The sequence below is a fragment of the Anomalospiza imberbis genome, chromosome 7, assembly GCF_031753505.1.
Source record: "Anomalospiza imberbis isolate Cuckoo-Finch-1a 21T00152 chromosome 7, ASM3175350v1, whole genome shotgun sequence".
Lineage (NCBI taxonomy): Eukaryota > Metazoa > Chordata > Aves > Passeriformes > Viduidae > Anomalospiza > Anomalospiza imberbis.
Window position 1 is genome coordinate 23,066,236 of NC_089687.1, and position 23,954 is coordinate 23,090,189.

Genomic DNA, 23,954 nt, shown 5'->3' on the forward strand with positions numbered 1-23,954 from the left:
TGTGGTGTTAATAGTATGCCAAGCAACCTGAGGCACATTTTAATTTTGAAATTATTCAGTGCATCAGAATATTGCAGTCCATGCCTTCTTTCCAGTTTTGCCACTGCTGCTTATCCAAGAGCAATGTAGCAATTGATTATGTACATCTGCCAGATTTGGGTCTTTAATTTAGACCTTCCCACCTTGGAGTATGAGCATAAATGTTCTGAATTGACTGGGAGGACCTCAGTAACAAGTCCTTTGCCCCTTGACTTCCCACTTCCCATCAGAACAGCCAGAAACTTTATCTGGCTTCAATACCCAAGCATATTAAAAAAAAAATCTTACCGTTTTCATCTCTGGTCATGATATAACCTGAAGACTGTGAAGGTGGGCTGATTGTACCAACAGCATTTCTTGCAAGCACTCTGAATTCATATCGGTCACCTGGACTGAGCCCTGTAACTGTATATTGGCACTCACTGACATCAGTAAAGTTACACCTAAGCCAACGGTCTGCACTTCCTTGCCGCTTCTCAATGCTGTAAGCCACAATTTTACTGCCTCCATCACGCAATGGGGGGTTCCATTTCAGGGTGATTGTTTCCCTGGTGACATCAATGTAATCAGGAGTACCAGGTGGGTCTAAAAGGAAGATAATCAAGATTTATTTTTATTACTGCTCACAATAATCTACAAGAACAGAATTTTTTTGGATGAGTGTATAATCATTCACTTACCCACTGGAGAGACTGCCAAAGTAAATTTGCTTGGCTCGCTAGCTCGGCTTAGACCTGCAGCGTTTTCAGCATATACTTGGAATTGGTAATCCAGGCCCTCAAGCAGTCCAGTAATCCTGTATTCTCTGTTAGATATTAATGCAACATTAACTTTCTGCCACAAAATACTGTTTCTTTCCTTCTTTTCAACATGGTATCCCATAATCTCTGAACCACCATCATAAACGGGAGCATCCCAAGAAATGCTCATTCCATCAGCAGTTACGTTGTATACAACAGGTTTGCCTGGGGCACCTGGGGGTTTAAACTGGTGCTTTGCCACAACATCTGCTGAGACAAGAGGTGGGCTCACTCCGTATCTGTTTTCTGCACGAACTCTAAACTGATATTCAGTATCTTTAACAAGGTTTGGTACTTTGAAGGTTGTTCTTGCAGCACTTGAACACACCAGCTTCCAGTTCATTTGTGATGTTTCTCTCTTCTCAATACTGTAGCCAGTAATTTCTCCTCCCCCATCGTCATCAGGAGCCTCCCATGACAAAACTACACTATCTGCCTTGATTTCATCTATTCTTAAAGGTGCTTTTGGCCTAGATGGAGGACCAAGAGTGATTACAGTGATTGTGAACGACTTTCTGCAGACTACATTGTCAAGAATTAAAGTATATTTTCCACCATGCTCCTTTTTCACATTCTTGATACTTAAACTTATCTTGTTTTCAGTTTTCTTGAAACGAAGATGTTCTGTTTCTTTAAGAGGGAGGTTGTCCTTGAGCCAGCTCATTGATGGATTAGGTTTACCTTTATAGGGCAATTCAGCATGCAGGTTATGTCCAATTCTTACTGCAATCTGACCTCCAGGAATATCAGAAAGGTCAGCCTCAGGTGTTATTATAAGTTCTTTCACAGTAATGGGCCCAACAGTAACAGAGTCACTCATGCCTTTTTCGTTTTTAGCAAAGACTCTGAATTCCATGACAGAAAGCTCTTTAAGTTTGTCAGCTACAAATTCACAGCTCTTGCTTGTGCCGGCGTATGTCCATTCTTTCTCTTCCTGAAGTTTCTTTTCGATAACATAGTCTGATATAATGCTACCACCATCATAGTCAGGTTTGCTCCACTGCAATTTAACAGAACTCTTTGTAGAGTCTTTCATGGCTAGGTCTTTTACAGGTCCAGGTATGTCTGCAGCTTTCACTGGTTCAGTTGTCTCACAAGGTTCACCTAGTCCAATTTCATTTTCAGCAAGAACACGGAAAAAGAATGCAGTCTTTTCTGACAGGTTAGTCAGTTTAAAGGTGGTATGAGAACACTTTGTTGTAACAGTTGACCAGGCCCTCTTTGTAGCATCTCTTTTTTCAACAACATAATTTGTTATTTCAGAACCACCATTGATGAGAGGTGGCTCCCATACCAGCGTAACTGTGCCACGAGAAACATGCTTGAGCTGCAGCTTCTGGCATGCAGAAGGCGTGTCAAGTACTTTTACATTCACAAATGATGATTTTGCTTCTCCAACTCCATTTTCAATTGTAAGAACATATTTTCCTGTATCATTTCGTGTAACTTGAGGAATAATAAGTAGTGTAGATGATTCTGTGTTTTGGATGATATATCTTTCATCAGTCCCAAGATTCTTGTCACCCTTTCTCCATGTGACTGTTGGAGGAGGTCTTCCCTTGAATGGAATCATTATTTCTACATCTTCACCTGCTTTAGCGACAATAGATGTCCGAAGAGCAACATCCAGATCAATCTCTGGTGCCACTGTGGAAATAAATAAAAAAAAATAATAATACATACTTGGAATGTAAAATAAGAAATGGTTTCAAAAAAAAAAACCCTCAAAAAAAAAAAAAAAAAAAAACCCACACAGGAAAATGATAAATCACAAAGAAATACAGTACCAAGAATATCTTTAGCTTGAACGGGTTCCATCATTTCAATAGGCTCTCCTTGTCCAGCACAATTCATAGCAGATACACGGAAATAGTAATTAACACTTGGCTGAAGGTGGGATACAACATATTCAGTTGTTCTCACTTCTCCCTTGGTACTGACTACAGTCCATTCTTGCTCTTCACCTTCCCTCTTCTCCACCACATAGTGGGTAATTGGACTTCCTCCATCATAAGCAGGTTTAATCCAGCCAAGGGTAACAGATGTCTTGGTTGTATCCACAACTTTCAGCTTTGTTGGTGTGCCTGGCTTATCTGTAAATGACAGTTTACGGGGGAAAAAAACACCAATCAGAATCCCATTAATTGTAAGAGGAAGAAAATCTGCCCTCAATTATGTCAGTACAATCCCACCCTAACTACTCATTTTCCATTGATTTCTAACATATTGGAAGAAATGCACATTGAATCTTACCAACAGGATCTGCAGCTTTGTAGAAGTCAGAAGCCTCAGAGAACGGACCTGGTCCAGCTGCATTGACAGCACAAACTCGGAAATGATATTCACTGTTTTCAGTCAGACCTGTTACTTTCTGTCTGGTGTCCCGAATCGTTTCTTTAGAGACCTTGAACCAACTCAGACTCTTCTTGTCACGTTTCTCCAGAAAATATCCTGATATTTCACTGCCTCCATCAACAGTGGGCCTACTCCAAACAACAGTCATAGAATTCTTGGTTATCTTCGTGACTTCTGGTGTACTAGGTGGTCCAGGTGTAACTGAATAAAAAATCATATATCAGTAAAACAGTGCTACTTACAAAGAGCACACAAGACAATTCAGTTGCGTAAGTTATTTTATAGAACTTATTTCTTACCAAATGAATTTTTGGCTATAACAGGCTCAGATTCCAGCGGATCACCAATTCCAAACTTGTTCACACCACGGACACGGAACACATATTCATTTCCTTTGATTAGTTTTGTTGTAGTTATGATACATCCCTCCAGTTTTTCAGAAATTAAAGACCATACAACCCGACTTGTTTCCCGCTTTTCAACAACATAGTGCGTTATAGGTGCACCACCATCATCTGCTGGTGGGTCCCACATTATTGTAATCTTTTCAGCAGTGACTGTCTTAAACTGTATAGGTCCATTTGGAGGTCCTGGCTTGTCTGTGGAAGGCAGAAGAAAGAAGATGTTAAGTATTCACTACTGAATTATTGTTTAATAGCAAACACAGTTGCATCTCAAGACTTACCAAGTATCTGTACTCTAACATGGGCTGATGCTGAACCCATGGCATTCTTCAATTTTAATTCATAGGTGCCACTGTCGAGTCGATTTGCATCCTTGATGAGTATAGAAGCAAATTCAGTTGTGCTTTCAAAAGACACTAGTGCACTGGTTAGTACCTCATTGCCATTTTTGAACCATTCAATTGTGGGTATAGGCTTGCCTGAGATGCCTAGTTTTAGCTTAACTGAAGTTCCTGCTTTGTATTTCACCACTTCTGTATATTCTGGTGGCACATCGATTTCAGGTGCACCTTAAGGACAAATAAGAATAAGTTAAAAACGTGTTTATTGTAGCCCTGTATTTAATAAAATCTCCAAATAATACTACCTTATTTAATCTAATAGTTAAAGATATTTGATAAATACAGATCACAGTAAGAGAGCATATATAACTTTAATCATAAACCTAGAATAAGTTAGAACTAATCCTATGAAGGAGAGACAATTACATGTATAAATATAAACACTTGAACCATGGGCAGACTTCTTTTGCTCAGAGAATAAAGATACCAGAAGACTTTAAAAATGGAGATACAGACAAAGATACTCCTTACAATCATGCCCAAATGCTCACAGTCAGTCATGCTTCTTGAATCACTTTAAACTAGCCTTCCATATTTAAAAGACCATGAATCTACAAAACAGCACAGCCATTTTTCCTAGTACACCAAAATGGTATCATTATATCATTGCAAAACACTTACCGTATGTATCAACACATGTGATAGGACCTACAACATCTGAGGGATTACTAATGGAACCAACAGCATTCTTTGCAAAGACCCTGAATTCATACTTGGAATTCTGTGTCAGGCCAGATACTGTGAACTGAGTCTCAATAACATTGGTGAAGCTAGCTTTTGTCCATCTGCCATCTGGAAGATCACGTTTTTCTACAATGTATCCAGTGATTTTGCTACCACCATCAAATGCTGGCTTCTGCCAGGAGAGAGTGATAGAGGTCTTGGAAATATCTGAGGCACGAACATTTCTTGGTGGTTCTGCAGAAGGAAACAAAATATTGCAACAATTAACAGCTATTTTGAATATTGTCTTATTGTACAGAACAGATTATCACAGGGGTAATAAAATGGTTGGGCTTCATTATTTTATAGAGAGTACATACCACAAGCATCAATTGCAAGGACTGGATCAGAAGGACGACTTGCTTTTCCAATGCCAGCTGCATTTTCTGCATAAACTCTAAATTCATAGATAAGGCCAGCGCTGATTGTGGTGACTTTGAAATGAGTGGTACGAATAAGGGTCTTGTTAGCCTTCTGCCATAATATGCTATTTCTGTCTTTCATTTCCAGGTGATATCCAATGATAGCATTGCCACCATTAGTGACTGGTTCATGCCATCCAACAGTAATACTCTCTCGGGTAACATTAGTGACCCATGGTGTAGAAGGAGGGCCCGGGGTAGCTGATGGTAGCAAAAGAATTGATTGTTAACAAAATGATATTTTCAAAATCAGAGCACAAAATCATCAATGTATACCATGAGAAGCACGTTACTCACTGTAAGGAAGCTTGACAACCACACATTGCGAGTCTATGTGATCGCTGATGCCGAAGCGGTTCTCAGCTTTGATGCGGAATTGGTATTCTTCTCCTGTTGTGAGCCTCATAACTTTGATAACAGTTCTAGCAACAGTGGCAGACACTTCAGACCAAGCAGCAGTACTTGTTTCTCTTTTCAGTACAATATAGTTGGTAACCTGACTTCCACCATCATAAGCTGGTGGTTGCCATCTGAGTGTTACACTCTCTTCAGTGACATCGCTAAGGACAACAGGACCAACAGGAGGACCAGGTCTATCCAGCACAACAATATTAACAAATGACTTTGTGGTGCCACTTGAGTTTGCAGCAGTAATGTCATATCTGCCAGCATCAGCAGCCACACTTTCTTTAAGGTTAATGATGAGACTTTCTGCAGTGGTTTCTGTGTGAAATCTCATGGTAGGTTTCAGTGCAACACCATCTCTAGAGAGCGTCACCTTTGGCACTGGTTTTCCAGAAACTGGAATTTCAACTTTTAGATTTGATCCTGCTCGAACATATACAGTGTTATGAGGGAAGCCCTTCATGTCAATCTCAGGAGATTCTGAAAAAGAAAACATTTCCAAACCATTAAAAGAATGTTCCATCTTTTAAAATGTGAATGCCATTGAATGTAACTTTTGTTTCATGTCAGGAAGCATACCTAATTGTTCTTTTACTGTAACGGGGAGCAGTAGTTCCTTAGGATCACTTAAACCAGCTTGGTTTTCTGCAGACACCCTGAAGAAATAATCAACGTTTTCCTTAAGACCATGGACAACATGATGAGTTGTCTTTACAACTGCACACTTAACCCATTTTTGCTGTCCTTTCTCAAGAGCTTCAAGGAGGTAACTAACAATTCTGCTTCCACCATCATGTTCTGGTTTTAGCCATGAAAGAGAAACACTGTCCTTTGTGACGTTTGTTACTCCTAGCTTTTCTGGTGGGCTGGGTTTTTCTGAGAAAAAAAGTGCAACAGGTTAAACAATATAGAAGATATTGACTTTTTATATTAGCAATTACAAAGGAACATGATCTGGATCAAGAAAATGTGTTTTTAAACCAATTTGTATATTAGAAATATTTTAAGTAAAATCCAAGCAAAATTTAAAATTCAAGCTATTACTTAGCTCTTTTTTTATTTGTAAAACCACAGACATACCTACAAAAATGATCTATTTAACTGTATGCAGATATAAAGCTTTTGACATTATATTGAAGTTAACACTTTAAAACCCATAATATTTTAAGTATTAACAAATTTTTTTCATAGTAAAACATACCTGTTATTTTTGTTCCCTCTTTGGTCTCAGAAGGTATTCCAACACCATACTCATTTTCTCCAGAAACACGGAAGTAGTAAATGGCACCTTCTTGCAAACCAGTCACTTTGTAGGACAGGCGATGACAGTTGTTTGTCACAGTGACCCATGCCTTTTTGCTAGCTTCTCGTTTTTCAATTACATAGTTCTTTACAGGTGCTCCACCATCATTTTCAGGAACATCCCAAGATAAAACAGCAGATTCTTTAGTTATATCCTTTGTTGCAATATTAGATGGTGGGCCAGGCGTATCAAGAACTTTGACTATTAAAGTCAAGGTGGTAGTGTTCAGAATGTTTTGCAATGTTAATGTGTACTTTCCAGAATCATTTCTTGTTGCTTTTTCAATAGTAAGAGATGTACAATTACTTGAAGTGTCAATGCTTGCACGTGTACGGAGATCAGTGTCTGGTTTGTTCCATGTTACATTTGGGACTGGTTTGCCTCTGAAAGGAACAGTCATTGTGAACGATCCACCAGCCTTTACAATTAAAGTCTTCCGCATTTCACTGTCAATTTCAAAGGCAGGTTCTTCCTCTCTTTCTTTTGCCACCTGAGGTTCTGAGACATCACTTGGTTCACTGACACCCATTTTGTTAATGGATTTCACTCTAAAAACATACTCAGAGCCTGATGTTAATCCAGTTATGGTATATTCTGTGCCTCTTAAATTCTGAATAGCTGTTGTCCAGTCAGTTTCATCAGTTTTCTTGTATTCAACTGTGTATCCTGTCACTGGAGCACCTCCATCAAACAGTGGCTTTGTCCAACCAATTGTGATATTTGACCTTGTAGAATCCATAATCTTAGGTTTAGATGGGGGTGATGGCAAGAAGATTGGATCTTCTGCCTTAATCAATGGTGTGGTTTCACTTGGGAGACTGAGGCCAGCAGCATTTTCTGCATAAACCCGGAATTCATATTCACATCCCTCACGGAGACCCGATGATTTCACTCTTAAATCATAAACTGGCTTCTTGTTTACACGAATCCATCTTAAGCTGGTTTTCTCACGCCTTTCAATAACATAGCCCGAGATCTCATTGCCTCCATCAGACTCAGGTCTTGCCCAGCACAGAGTTATTGAATCTTTGCTCACACTGGTGATCTCTAAAGATGTAGGTGGGCTTGGAACTGTAAATGGGTCTAGGGCTTTGACAGCAACACTTTCTAGAGGCTCACCAACGCCGTATTTGTTAACTCCCATTACTCTGAAAATATATTCATTACCCTTCAGTAATTTTGTCACTTTACAAGATGTTGTCTTAAGCTCTCCTTCACAAAGTGTCCATGCAATTCTGCTGGTCTCACGTTTTTCCACAATATAATGATCAATATCTGCACCACCATTTTCTTGAGGGGGTCCCCATGATAAATGGCACTTTTCAGCAGTAAGGCCATTTATTTCTAATGGACCTGCAGGTGGGCCAGGTCTATCAAGTACTTTGCAATTAATTGCCAAAGATTTTGTTCCTGCAACATTCTGTAATGTTAGTACATACTGTCCTGAATCACCTCGGATACAGTCCTTAATGGTTATTGCAGTTGTGTAATCTGTTGAGACTATTTCAACTCTAGCTTTTCCTTCAAGCTCCTTGCCATCCTTTGTCCATGAAATCACTGGTATTGGCCGTCCTGCAACATCAGCATTGACTTTAAACACATCTCCAGCTTTCACAACTACAACATCCCTGAATTTGGCATCCATCATAATTCTTGGAGCTTCTACATCATCTTTCACGGTCACAGGTCCAGTTGATTCAGATGGCTGACTGAAGAGTCCAGCAGCATTCTTTGCAATCACATGGAATTCATAACGCTGGTCTTCTGTAAGTCCACCTACATCGAAGTATGTTTCTTGCACATTAGTAAAATTACATTTTAACCAACGACCATCTGGTAGTTCTCGGCGTTCAATAATATATCCTGTTACTTTAGCTCCACCATCGTATTCTGGTTTAGTCCACTTCAACGAGACAGATGTTCTTGTAATATTAGTAACTTCTGGTTGACCAGGAGGATCACATGGATCTCTTGCAGCAACTGGTTCACATGCTTTGCTGCATTTGCCTATTCCAGCAATGTTTTCTGCATACACACGATATTCATACATCAGTCCTTCATCAAGACCTGTAACTTTCATTTGTGTATCAGTTATGAGGCTCTTGTTGACTTTTGTCCAAAGAATGCTGCTTCTTTCTTTATGCTCCAAATGGTATCCTAGTACTACGCTACCTCCATCATTAACCGGCACCTGCCAAGTTACAATCATGAAAGATTTAGTTGCATGTGCCACACGAGGTGTTCCTGGTGGACCTGGAGGCTTAAATGGATACTCTGCCACAACAGAAGGAGAATTAGTGTAAGAGCTTTTCCCATAGCGGTTTTCTGCACAAACACGGAACTGATATTCAGATCCAGTGACAAGTCGAGATACTTTAATTGATGTTCTTGCAACTGCTGCAGATACGACCTCCCATGTTGTTGTGGTAGTATCTCTCTTCTCCACAATGTAATTGCTAATGTGACATCCACCATCATATGCTGGAGGTTTCCAAGATAGAGTTACACTATCAGCACTAACTTCATCAATTTTAACATCAGTTGGTGGTCCTGGTCTGTCAAGGACAACTACAGTTAGAGAAGCTGTTGTTGTTCCAGCAGTATTTGAAAGATGGAATTCATAATGTCCCAGATCTTCATTTGTAGCTTCCTTGATGGACAGTGAAGTTAAAGTCTTTGATGTTTGAACATTTACCCTGGTTGTCTGTTTTAAGGGATTCCCATCCTTCTTCCAGCTAACAGTGGGAAGAGGTCGTCCTCTGAATGGAATGTCAATCTTAAGATCATCTCCAGCTTTCACCGTGAACGTGTTAAAAAGAAGCTCAACAGACGGCAGGATTTCAATATCTTTTGCAATGACCGGGACACCAAGTTCTCTTGGATCACTTTTTCCTTTTTCATTAACAGCAATCACCCTGAAACTGTACTCTTCTCCCATACTTAAGCCTGTTACTGTTGCTTCCAATGTTTTCACCTGTGTACATGCACTCCATTTTACACTTCCTTTACTCTGCATTTCTACTATATAACCAGTAATTTTACTACCACCATCACTCTCTGGCTTTTCCCATTTAATTGATGCAGAATTGCGAGTCACATCAACAAGAATGACCTTTGAAGGTGGAGAGGGTGGTTCAGACACCTTAACTGGATCAGCAATTTCTGCTGGCAAACCAGCCCCATATTCATTTACAGCTAGAACACGGAAGTAATAACTACATCCTTCTTGTAGTTGAGTAACCTTGAAGGAATTCTTAGTACAGTTGCTTGTAACTGTGGCATATGCCTTTCTCGTAGATTCTCGCTTTTCAACTATGTAGTTGGTAATTTTAGCTCCGCCATCAATAAGTGGTGCTTCCCAGGCTAAAGTTACAAAATCTTTTTTCACTTCTCTGATTGTCAGGTTTAGAGGTGCACTAGGTGTATCAAGCACTCTGACATTAACAAAAGCAGATTTTTTGCCACTGTTGTTCTCTAAAGTAAGATTGTATCTACCACTATCAAATCTATTGACATTGTCAATGACCAGCATTGTGTAGGAACTGGTGACTTCAATCTGAGCTCGCTCACTAATTGTTCCTTCTGCTTTCTCCCATTTAACTTCAGGTTCTGGTCTTCCTTTGATGGTGACAAACAGGCGTAAAGTACCACTAGCACGTACAGTGACTACTTTTCTGAGATCTGCATCAAGTTCAATTTCAGGAGGTTCAGTCTTGTCCTCTGCTAAGACTGCACCAGGTATAGTTGCAGGCTCTCCTACTCCTTCTGAGTTGATGGCACAGATGCGGAAGTTATACTCCTGGTTCTCCTTCAGTTTTGTCACGGTGAACTGTTTTGCTTGAAGGCCTGTTGGTGGGGTGCAGGTAGTCCATTCATCAGCAGCAGCTTCTTTTACTTCCACTACATACCCTTTAACAGGAGCACCACCATCATAAATGGGCTTACTCCAGGCAAGGGAAACTGATGACCTGGAAGTATCTGTAACTTTTGGATTGCTAGGTGGACCTGGTGGATATAATACATCACAAGCACGATAGAAAATGGATGGCTCACTGGGTTCCCCTACCCCTGCAGCATTTTCAGCAGACACTCTAAATTCATAGAAATGCCCATCAGTTAGACCTGTTACTCTGAATCGCAAGTCTGTCAGCCTTTTCTTATTGCATTTGGTCCACCGGATACCATCCTTGTCTCGTTTTTCAAGTATGTAACCTTCAATTTCAGCTCCTCCATTATCTTCTGGGCGACCCCATGTTACCACCATAGAATCTTTTGTGATTGCAGAAACTTCAGGTGTTGAAGGAGGACCAGGGGGTTTGTATGGATTACGAGCTACAACTGGTTCAGATTCCAAGGGCTCTCCAACTCCATATTTATTCACTGCCATTACACGGAAAATGTATTCATTGCCAGGAAGGAGTTTGGTTACTTTGTGATTAAGAGCCTGCACATCTGTTGCTACTTGTGTCCATGAAAGCCTACTTGTCTCTCTCTTCTCAATGATATAATGTGAGATACTAGAACCACCATCATGTGAAGGTGGAGACCATGACAAGTAGCATTTTTCTGCAGTGACACCTGTAATGTTCAAAGGTCCTTCTGGAGGTCCTGGTCTGTCAAGCACTTTTACAGTGATTGGTATAGATTTGGTGCCACCAACATTTTTGAGATTAAGAGTATAGTGACCTCCATCTACTCTTATACAGTCTTTGACAGTGAGAATTGTTTTCTCAATGGTAGATTTAATTTCCATTCTTGCAGTTGTTTCTTCAAGGTCTTTACCATCTTTTGACCATGTAATGTCAGGAATAGGTTTGCCATGGATATCAGCTTCAAGAACAAAGGTTTCTCCAGCATGAACAACAATGACATCTCTGTATTTAGGATCCAAAGAAGCTCCTGGTGCTTCAATTTCATCTCTGGCAGTAATAGGCCCTGTACTTTCAGATGGTTCACTCAAGCAACCGGCTGCATTTCTTGCAATTACTCTGAATTCATATCGTTGGTTTTCAACAAGACCACTTACTGTAAATTCTGTTTCCAACACATTTGTAAAGCTGGCTTTCATCCAGCGACCATCTGGCAGCTCTTTCTTTTCTACAATATAACCAGTTATTTTGCTTCCACCATCATATTCTGGCTTTTTCCACTTCAGTGTGATATTACTTCTTGTAACAACAATGGCCTCTGGACGGCCAGGTGGGTCACAAGGATCTCGGGCAACATACAGTTCTGATACTTTGCTGACTTTGCCAATGCCAACAATGTTTTCAGCAGAAACTCTGAACTCATATTCAAGACCTTCTTCAAGGCCATCTGTTTTATATTTGGTTTCCACAATAAGTGACTTGTTCTGTTTTGTCCAAAGAATGCTGTTCTTATCTTTACGCTCAAGATGGTAGCCAAGAACTTTGCTTCCTCCATCATTAACTGGTTCATGCCATTGTACGATCATATGGTCCTTGGAAGCTGCTGTAACAAATGGGGTCCCAGGTGGTCCAGGAACCTTGTAGGGGTATTGCACAACAATTGATTTAGAAGCCAAAGGAGAGCTCTTACCATACCTATTTTCAGCAGAAATCCTGAACTGGTATTCAGAACCTGTTTTAAGCTTTGTTGCTTTGATGGTTGTTCTTGCAACAGTTGCTGACACAATGCTCCATGTGGTAGTGCTTGTGTCACGCTTTTCTACTATATAATTGCTTATCTGGCAGCCACCAGTATAATCAGGTGGATCCCATGATAAAACAACAAAGTCTGCACTAATCTCGTCAAAGCGGACAGGTCCTCGTGGTGGGCCAGGCTTTTCCAGTACAATTATGCTTAGGTGCTCTGTTGCTGTACCTGCTGCATTTGTTGCTGTTACTGTATATTTACCAAAGTCTTCCCTGTTGCTTTCTTTAATATGTAAAATAGTTGATGTTGTCGTATTCTCAATATTTAATCTGGTCGTCTGTTTCAGTGGCTGCTCATCTTTTGTCCAAGTAATAGTAGGTTTGGGTCTACCTATAAATGGTACTTCTACCTTCAGATCTTCTCCAGCTTGTACACTGTATGTATTAAACATCAGTTTGAAACTTGGCTCAATAGTCAGGTCTTTAGCTATCACAGGAATTCCAAGTCCTCTGGGATCGCTTTTGCCTTTTTCATTGTAGGCAATCACACGGAATTGATATTCCTGTCCTGGACTCAAACCAGACACCTCTGCATTACATGTTTTGGTCTCACTAACGACACTCCATTTTTCTGTTCCTTTAGGCAACATTTCAACAAGATATCCCAAAATTCTGCTACCTCCATCATGTTCAGGTTTTTCCCACGTAAGTGATGCACTTCTCTGAGTGACATCAGTGAGTGTTACTTTCCCAGGAGGCAGAGGTGGCTCTGAGGCTTTGATAGCATCCCTGGTTTCAACTGGAACACCAATTCCATATTCATTTTCAGCCATAACTCTGAAGTAATAAATTGCTCCTTCTGTAAGATTTTCAACTTTAAAACTTGTCTTGGCACACTTAGCACTTACATTTGCAAATGCCTTCCTGGTTGACTCACGCTTGTCTATTACATAGTTCTTTACCTTTGCACCACCATCAATAATCGGTGGCTCCCAAGATAATACAGCAGAATCCTTCTTTATATCCTTTACCACAAAGTTTTGCGGGGGTCCTGGCGTGTCCAAGACTTTCACTGTAACAAATGCAGATTTAGAACCACTGCTGTTCTCCAGCTTAAGAATATACTTTCCAGCATCATTTCTATCACAGCTGTCAATTGAAAGTTGTGTGTAATTTATGCCTTTATCAATCTGAACTTTTTCTGAGAATTCACCTTCTTCTCGGGACCATGTGATGTCAGGGGTTGGTCGTCCCCTGAATGGTATGTGAATCCTAGCAGACCCACCAGCTCTAACCACTATCCCTTTCCTTAGCTCTGAATCAATATCAAGTTCTGGAGCTTCAAGTTTGTCTTCTGGTTTAATAGTACCAGGAACTGATGCAGCCTCTCCCACACCGATCTTGTTGAGAGCACACACTCGTAGTTTGTATTCTTGATGTTCAGTAAGCTTTTTGATCTCAAATCGAGTGGCACGTATGCCTGTCTGTGGAGTAGCAAGCGACCATTCATCTTCATCTGCTTTACAGATTTCTACAAGGTATCCCTGGATTTCACAACCACCATCATAAATAGGTTTACTCCAACCGAGTATAACTGAACTTTTGGTGGTATCCACAACATGGGCATTTGTAGGTGGGCCAGGCTTGAACATTGGGTCACAAGCTTTGAAATAGGGAGAAACTTGGCTTGGTTCACCAACTCCAGCAGCATTTTCAGCAGAAACTCTGAATTCATATTCATGATCTTCTGTTAAACCTGTAACTCTTAATCGCAAATCTGTAATGCGGCGTTTATTGCATTTTATCCATCTGATGCCTGCTCGGTCTCTCTTTTCTACAATGTAACCTATGATTTCACTACCTCCATCGCTGTCTGGCCGGGTCCAGCAGACAGTCATAGAATCCTTTGTGATGTTGGTAATTTCCAAGGCTTTTGGTGGTCCAGGAACCACAAATGGATTTCTCATCATTACTGGCACAGATTCTAATGGCTCACCAATCCCATATTTGTTTACTGCCATGATACGGAAGACGTATTCATTTCCTTCCAAGAGTTTTGTTACTTTCAGCATTGTAGGTAAAACTTCTGAAGCAACCACAGTCCATGCCAGGCGGCTAGTTTCTCTCTTCTCTACAATATAATGAGAAATATCACTGCCACCATCATGAAGAGGAGGACCCCATGCCAGTGCACATTTTTCAGCTGTAACTCCTGTAACTTGGACAGGGCCCTCTGGAGGTCCTGGCCTGTCCAAGACTTTTACGTTTACTGTTACTGTCTTTGTTCCTGCAACATTAGAGGCTTCAAGAATGTACTGTCCACCATCAACTCTAACAGCATCTTTTACAATTATTAATGCACTGAAATCTGTGTTCTTTATTTCATATCTAGCAGTATCCTCAAGCTCTTTATCTCCTTTGTACCACTTAATGGTTGGAAGTGGCTTTCCATGAACATCAGCCTCCAGTCTGAATGTTTCACCAGCATTTACAACAATAGTGTCTTTGTACTTCGGATCCATTGAAATTCGTGGAAGTTCAACTTCATCCCTTGCTGTTATTGGTCCTGTACTGTCAGAAGGTTTGCTTATTGCACCTGCAGCATTCTTTGCAATGACTCTAAATTCATATCTTTGGTCTTCAGTAAGTCCTGTTACAGTGAACTGAGTTTCAATGATATTTGTGAAGCTTGCTTTCATCCAGCGACCATCTGGTAAGTCACGTTTCTCTACAATATAACCAGTAACCTTACTTCCACCATCATATTCTGGTTTGGTCCACTGTAGAGTAATAGAGCTTCTTTTTATTATTATAGCTTCTGGGCGACCTGGAGGATCACATGGATCACGAGCTACATAGCACTCAGAAACTTTACTTGTTCTTCCTACACCAACAATATTTTCTGCAGAAACTCGAAACTCATATTCAATTCCTTCTTCAAGGTTATTTGTCTTAAAACTTGTGTCCTGAATAATAGTCTTGTTTACTTTAGTCCACAGAATGCTGTTTTTCTCCTTTCTCTCAAGATGGTAACCCAACACTCTACTGCCACCATCATTTACTGGTTCATGCCATTGTACAACCATGGAGTCTTTTGTAACTGTTGTCACAAATGGTGTGCCAGGAGGTCCTGGTTCCTTGTAGGGATACTGTGCTACGACCGGTGCAGATTCCAATGCAAAACTCTGCCCATACCTGTTCTCAGCAAATATTCTGAACTGGTATTCTGAACCAGTTTTCAGTTTAGTCACCTTCAGTGTAGTTCTTGCAACAGTAGCCGAAACTGTTTCCCATACAGTTGTTGTTGTATCTCTCTTGTGCACAATATAGTTGGTGATTTGGCAGCCACCTGTGTACACTGGGGGATTCCATGACAGGGTAATACTTTCTGCACTTATTTCATCAAACTTCACAGGTCCCACTGGAGGGTCAGGTTTGTCTAGAGTAATAATTTCAATGGAGGCAGACTTTTGCCCAACAACATTAGCCACAGTGATTTCATAAGTGCCACTGTCTTCTTTGCTAGTTTCCTTAAGATTCAATATAGTGAGATCAGTTGAATCGCTAACATTGATTCTTGTTGTCTGCCTCAGTGGCTGGCCATCTTTAACCCAGGTAACAGTTGGTTTAGGTCGACCTGCAATTGGTATTTCTACTTTTAGGTCCTGTCCCACCTGAACACTGTAACTGTGGAAAGCAGGTCTTACATCAGGTTCAATCACCAGGTCTTTTGCAACTATTGGAACTGCAAGTGCTCTAGGATCACTCTTACCCTTTTCATTTACAGCCATTACTCTAAAAAGATATTCTTCCCCTTGAGTTAGATTAGTAACAACTGCTTCAAGTGTTTTAACACGAGCACACTCTGACCACTTCTCACTACCTTTTGCTTGCATTTCAACAATATATTGTATGATTTTGCTACCACCATCATGTTCTGGTTTTGCCCAGCTTAGTGAGACGCTGTTTCTTGTGACATCATCCACTGTTATTTTCCCAGGAGGCTGTGGAACTTCAGCAACTTTAATTGGGTCACTGGTTTCTGCAGGGAGGCCAATTCCATATTCATTCTCAGCAGAGATTCTGAAGAAGTAGTAGCAGCCCTCCTGAAGTTGATCTACTTTCCATGAGGTCTTGTGGCAGTTTGTTACAACAGCTGCATACGCCTTTCTTGTTGCTTCACGCTTTTCAATAATGAAATTCTTTATTTTTGCTCCACCATCCAAGAGAGGAGGCTCCCATGAAAGCGAAACAGAGTCTTTAGTGATCTCTCTGATTTTTAAATTGACAGGTGCACTTGGGGTATCCAGTACTCTTACACTGACAAATGCAGACTTTGTTCCGCTGCTGTTTTCCAAGGTCAGAGTATATTTTCCGCTATCAAATCTGTTAACATTATCTAGAACAAGGGAAGTAAAGCTACTAGTAGTATCAATAATAGCTGCTTCTCTGATGTCACCATCCACTTTACCCCATTTTACTTCAGGTGTTGGACGACCTCTGATGGGAACAAACAGTCTTAAGGAACCTCCTGCTCTCACATTTACAATCTTCCTTAATTCCATGTCAAGGTCGAGGTCTGGAGCCTCCATCTTCTCTTCTACAATAACAGAACCAGGAACATCTGCATGCTCTCCAACTCCTGCTTTATTAACTGCACATATGCGGAATTTGTATTCATGTTTTTCCACTAATTTTTCTACTTCCATGTGAGTATTCTTAATTCCAGTTGGAGGGGTACAAATTGACCATTCACCATCACTTACATCACATTTTTCCACAATGTACCCCTGAATTTCAGAGCCACCATCATATATAGGTTTACCCCATGAAAGAAAAACTGAAGATCTTGTAACATCCGTAACTTTAGGATTATTGGGTGGGCCTGGCTTGTAAATAGGATCACATGCTTTGTAGTAAGTAGAAGGTGGACTTGGTTCACTAAGACCAGCAGCATTTTCAGCTGAAACTCTGTACTCATAATCATGATTTTCTATAAGACCAGTCACTCTGTATCGCAGTTCACTTATCAGGCGTTTGTTACATCTTGTCCAGCGAATGCCTTCCTTATCTCGTTTTTCAAGGACGTAGCCTAGGATTTCACTGCCACCATCTGAGGCTGGTCTTTCCCATACAACTATCATAGAATCCTTGGTAACTGCTGTGACTTCTGGAGCCTTTGGAGGAAGTGGCACAACAAATGGATTCTTTGCAACTACTGGGTCAGACTCCAGAGGTTCACCAACACCATATTTATTTACTGCCATGATGCGGAAGACATACTCATTTCCTTCTAGAAGTTTTGTAACTTTGCAGTTCAGGGTTTGCACATTTGAGTCAAAGACAGTCCACACCAACCGACTGGTTTCCCTTTTTTCTACAACGTAGTGTGAAATATCGCTACCACCATCTTGTAGTGGAGGTTTCCATGACAGCGTGCATTTTTCAGCTGTAACACCTGTAAACTCAACAGGTCCTTCTGGAGGCCCAGGTCTATCAAGAACTTTGACATTAACAGGAACCTTCTTTTCACCTGCAACATTTTTTGCCAGTAGTACATACTGTCCACTGTCAACTCTCGTGGCTTCCTTCACACTGAGGCTTGTTGCAAAATCAGTAGTTTTTATTTCTATATGAGCAGTGCTTGTCAGCTCACGATCACCTTTTAACCACTGAACGGAAGGTATTGGTTTGCCATGAACATCAGCGTCAAGCTTGAATGACTCACCAGCATTCACTACAATAGTGTCTCTGTATTTCGGATCCATACTTATTTGAGGTGGTTCTACTTCATCTCTTGCTGTAATTGCCCCTGAGCTCTCAGATGGTTCACTGAAAACACCTGCAGCATTTCGTGCTATAACACGAAACTCGTATCTCTGGTTTTCAACTAGACCAGTTACTTCAAATTGAGTATCGATGACATTTGTAAAGCTTGCTTTCATCCAACGGCCATCAGGTAATTCCTTCTTTTCAACAACATAGCCTGTGATTTTACTTCCACCATCATATATAGGTTTCTTCCACTGGAGTGTTACTGAGCTTCTTGTGACAATTACAGGTTCTGGACGACCTGGAGGGTCACATGGGTCACGTGCAGTATAGCATTCAGATGCTCTACTTGCCTTTCCAATTCCTACTATGTTTTCTGCATAGACTCTGAATTCATATTCAAGACCTTCCTCAAGGCCAGTTGTCTTAAATTTGGTATCTGGAAGAGGTGTTTTATTCAGTTTAGCCCATAGAATGCTGTTTCTTTCTTTGCGCTCCAAGTGATAACCAATGATCCTGCTACCGCCGTCATTGACTGGTTCATGCCATTGTATCACCATGCTGTCTTTTGAGATATTTGTTACAAAAGGAGTTCCAGGTGGACCAGGAACTTTAAATGGGTATTGGGCTATTATTGACTCTGAGGTGAGATATGTACTCTTCCCATATCTGTTCTCAGCTGCAATTCTGAACTGATATTCACAGCCAGTCTTTAAACGACATGCTTTTATAGTTGTTCTTGCAACAGTAGCTGACACAATGTGCCAAGTCGTGGTGGAAGTGTCTCTTCTTTCTACAATGTAATTATTGATAGAGCTACCACCATCGTACTTGGGTGGTTCCCAGGAAATGGTAATACTATCTGCTGTTACTTCATCTACTTTTACTGGTCCAGTTGGAGGTCCTGGTTTGTCAAGGACAACAATATTTAGTGTCTCAGTTGCTTCACCAGCAGAGTTTGTAAGTTTAACTAAATATGTTCCCACATCTTCTCTGCATGCTTCTTTTATTGTTAACACTGTGTTGTTTTCTGAGCTTTCTGCATTTACTCTTGTAGTCTGCTTCAATGCCACATTGTCTTTATTCCAAGACACTGCTGGTTTGGGTCGGCCAACAAAAGGAACATCAACCTTTAAGTCCTCTCCTGCTAGAACACTGAAAGTGGTAAACAGTAGTTTGAAAGCTGGTGGGATCACAAGATCTTTTGCAACAACTGGTATACCCAGCTGGCGAGGATCACTGATACCTTTCTCATTCTGAGCTGAAACACGGAAGGTGTATTCTTCACCTTGGATCAGTCCTGTGATAGTGGCTTCAGTAACTTTTACGGTAGCACAGGTTGACCACTTTTCACTGCCTTTGCTCTGCATTTCTACAATATAGCCCAGAATTCTGCTACCACCATCATGTTCAGGTTTTTCCCAAGATAAGGTTACGCTATTTCTTGTCACATCCAACAAAGTTATTTTCCCTGGTGGAAGTGGTCTTTCTGATACTTTTATGGATTCTGAAGTTTCAACTGGAAGGCCTATTCCATACTCATTTTCAGCTAGGACTCTGAAGTAGTAGTTGCAGCCTTCTTGCAGTGAATCAACTTTCCAGCTGGTCTTGTGGCAATTGGCATTAACAGTTGAATAAGCTTTTCGTGTTGATTCACGCTTTTCAACAATGTAATTTTTAATTTTAGAGCCACCATCTATGAGAGGAGGCTCCCATGTGAGTGTAACTGAAGATTTTGTAACTTCCTTTATTTTCAAATCTTGAGGTGCCCCTGGAGTATCAAGAACTCTGACATTCACAAATGCTGTCTTACTACCTGAGCTGTTTTCAATTGTCAGTATGTATTTGCCACTATCAAATCTATTTACATTTTCAACAATAAGTAAAGTATAAGAGCTTGTTGATTCAATGCTTGCTCTATCCAAAGATTCCCCATGTTCTCTTGTCCATTTCACTTCAGGTGCTGGTCTTCCTTTTATTGGGACAAAGAGTCTTAGAGTACAGCAAGCTCTAATAGTTACAACTTTACGTAGCTCTGCATCAAGTTCAATCTCTGGAGGTAGCATTCTTTCTTCAGCTTTTGGAGTGCCAGGAACAACAGCAGGTTCCCCAAGACCTTCAGAGTTCATAGCATATATCCGTATTTTATACTCTTGGTTTTCTTTCAAGTCAGTGATGGTAAAAGAAGTGGCCTTTAGACCCACTGGTGGAGTTACAATCTTCCACTCATCTTCTTCAGGTAGTGCAATCTCAACCATGTAACCTGTGATCTCCGAACCACCATCATATATTGGTTTGTTCCATGCTATTGTAATAGAGGACTTGCTGCTATCCAAAACACGAGGATTACCTGGGGGACCAGGCTTAAATACAGTATCACAGGCTTTATAGAATGGACTGGCTGGGCTTGGCTCACTGACACCAGCAGCATTTTCTGCCATGACTCTGTATTCATATTCATGGCCTTCTGTCAGTCCAGACACTTTAAAACGTAAGTCAGTAACAACCCTTTTGTTACATTTCACCCACCGTAGACCAGTCCTGTCTCGACGTTCCACAATATAGTTAGTTATTGGGCTTCCACCATCAGAATCAGGATGGCCCCAACAGACAACCATAGAATCCTTTGTAATTGCTGTAACTTCAGGTGTTTTAGGTGGATCAGGTGGAACATATGGATTTACTGCAAGAATGGGCTCTGATTCCAGAGGCTCACCAACCCCATATTTGTTAACAGCCATAACTCGGAACACATACTCATTGCCCTTCAACAGTTTAGTAACCTTCAGTTTAGTCACTGGAACTTCTGTGCCTACAGATGTCCATGCCAATCTACTTGTTTCACGTTTTTCAACCACATAATGGTCAATCTTTGCTCCTCCATCATCCAGTGGGGGTAGCCATGACAGCACACATTTTTCTGCAGTGACTTCAGACACAGCCAAAGGCCCTTCTGGGGGACCAGGTCTATCAAGAACTTTAACATTGAAGATATGCTTGGCAAAGCCACCAGGATTTGTTGCAGTAAGTGTGTAAGCACCACCATCTCTTCTTGAGGAATCTTTGTTGATGAGAGTGGTAGAGAAATCTGCTGTTTTTATTTCTAATTTTGCTGTGTCCTCAAGTTCTTTTTCTCCCTTTGTCCATGTCATAGTTGGTGGAGGACGACCTGAAACATCAGCCTCAAGTCTGAAAACTTCACCTGCTTTCAGCACTATGGTGTCCTTGTATTTAGCATCCACCTTTATCCTTGGTGCTTCAATGTCATCTCTACAAGTGATTGCATCTGATGGCTCTGAGGGCTGACTAACAGCTCCACCAGCATTCCTAGCAATGACACGGAATTCATAGGCAGCATCTTCTGTCAAACCACTTACAGTGAATTCAGTCTCTAGTATATTGCTGAAATTAGCCTTCAGCCAACGGCCATTAGGAAGGTCTCTTTTTTCAACAGTGTAGCCAGTTATCTTAAAACCTCCATTATATTCTGGTTTAGTCCACTTCAGTGTAACTGCATGTCTTGTAATGTTCAGAGGTATTGGCTTACCAGGTGGATCTATTGGGTCCAGGGCAAACACAGGCTCAGATGGTTTGCTTGGCTTACTCTTCCCAGCCAGGTTTTCTGCTATAACACGGAATTCATATGCAATGCCATCGGTAAGTCCAGATGATTTAAAGATATTTCCTGACACCAACATTTTACTTACAGTCTGCCAAACAATGCTGTTTCGCTCTTTTCTTTCAATGTGATATCCCAGTATTGGGCTTCCACCATCAGTAACTGGCTCATTCCAGCTAATGGTCATGGTTTCTTTGGTGACTGCAATCACCTGAGGAGTGCCAGGAGGCCCAGGTACCTTAAATGGGTAGTTGGCAACTACAGACTCTGAAGTAATGGCTGGACCAACTCCATATCTGTTTTGAGCTTTAACACGGAACTGATACTCAACTCCAGTAGTAAGACGAATGGCTTTAAATGTAGTGCGTATCACTGTAGTTGCCAATTCAGTCCACGTGGTACTGTCAGTCTGACGCATTTCTACAACATAGTTACTTATTGGTACACCACCATCATTCAAAGGAGGCTCCCACGAGAATGTTAGGAAATCACATGAAATTTCTTCAAATTTGATTGGTCCAGTAGGTGGTCCAGGTATGTCATGAACCTGAACTGTGATTACTTCACTAACTTCTCCAACAATATTTTTAGCTGACAGCGGATATTGACCACTATCACTTCGAATACATTCATTGATGGTCAGTATGGTTGCAGTTGCTGTATTTTCATAATTTACCCTTTGTGTTTGCTTAAGTATTTGGTCTTCTTTCTTCCAAGTCACAGTAGGCCTTGGACGACCAAGTACAGGGATTTCTATCTTGATATTGTCACCAGCTTTGGCAATGACTGTTTTCTGGTAAATAGCACGGAGGTCAAACTCTGGTAACATTGTTTGCTCCTTGATAATAACTGGTCTGCTTTCCCTTGGGGCACTTCGTCCAGCACTGTTAACTGCCATAACCTGGAAAGTATACTCTTCATTTTCAGTTAGATTCTTTACTACACAGTCCAGCGTTTTTACAGTGGTAATGTGTGCCCACTGGTTGGTTCCTTTTCTCTGTGCTTCAATTACATACCCAGTGATCTTGCTGCCCCCATCGTGTTCTGGTTTTGGCCAAGCTAGGCTAACTGAATTCCGTGTTACATCCATAATATTAAGGCTCTCAGGGGGGGATGGGGCCTCAGAAGCTTTTACTGGTTCTGTAGTTTCAGCTGGTTCACCAATACCATACTCATTTTCAGCCAGTACTCTGAAATAGTATTCACACCCCTCAGCCAAATTAGGAATCTTGAAGGAACACTTCTGGCAGTTGGTTGTGACTGTTGAATATGCCTTCCGAGTTGATTCACGTTTCTCAACAATATAGTTTGTTATACGTGAACCTCCATCTACCAGAGGCATATCCCATTGGAGGGTGATGCTGTCTTTGGTTATTTCTCTAGGCTTAAGGTTTATTGGTGGACCTGGTGTATCCAAGACTTTTACATTTACAAAGCCAGTCTTCTTACCAGCAGCATTTTCAAGAGTCATTACATATTTTCCTGCATCATATCTGGTGCACTCTGTGACAATCAAGAGTGTAAAAGAGTCGGTATTTTCAATACTGGCACGTCCTTTGAGTGAAACATCATCTTTTGTCCATGTAACTTCTGGAGTTGGACGTCCTTTAATTGGTACAAAAATCCGAATAGTGCATCCAGCTCTAACAACAAGTGTTCTTCTTAGCTCAGCATCCAGTTCAAAGTCAGGAATCTCTTCTCGGTCAATGATTTCCACACTTGGAATTATTGCCGGTTCACCGACACCTGCAGCATTCATGGCAGAGATTCTGAAATTATATTTGGCTCCAGTCTGCAGAGGAGCTACAACAAACTGAGTGATTCTTAAAGCAGTCCCTATTGTGTCTTTCACCCATTCATCTTCTCCTTCTTTTTGATGCTCTACTGTGTAGCCAGTGATTTCAAGACCACCATCATAGTGAGGCTTGCCCCAGGCTAAAGATGCACTTGTCTTTGTGGTATCAGTCACTCTTGGATTTGCAGGTGGACCTGGTGGGTCTGAAAAGCAAATAAAAGATAAAACATTACATTGCAGCAGAAGTCACTCTTATGCTCTCTGAATGTGCTCCCTACCCGTCCCGCCCACCCCCAAAAAG

The 23,954-nt window shown here is 41.0% G+C and overlaps 1 protein-coding gene across 1 annotated transcript in view; it reads right to left on the reverse strand.

The window, feature by feature from the left end:
• TTN (titin) overlaps positions 1–23,954 on the reverse strand; it is a 239,148-nt gene that overhangs the window by 21,953 nt on the left and 193,241 nt on the right. Inside the window, 11 exon segments of the mRNA XM_068195998.1 lie at positions 328–624; positions 720–2,486; positions 2,627–2,932; positions 3,093–3,395; positions 3,494–3,793; positions 3,880–4,167; positions 4,621–4,917; positions 5,043–5,345; positions 5,442–6,029; positions 6,129–6,425; positions 6,751–23,856. Coding sequence (XP_068052099.1) covers positions 328–624; positions 720–2,486; positions 2,627–2,932; positions 3,093–3,395; positions 3,494–3,793; positions 3,880–4,167; positions 4,621–4,917; positions 5,043–5,345; positions 5,442–6,029; positions 6,129–6,425; positions 6,751–23,856 — 21,852 coding nt within the window.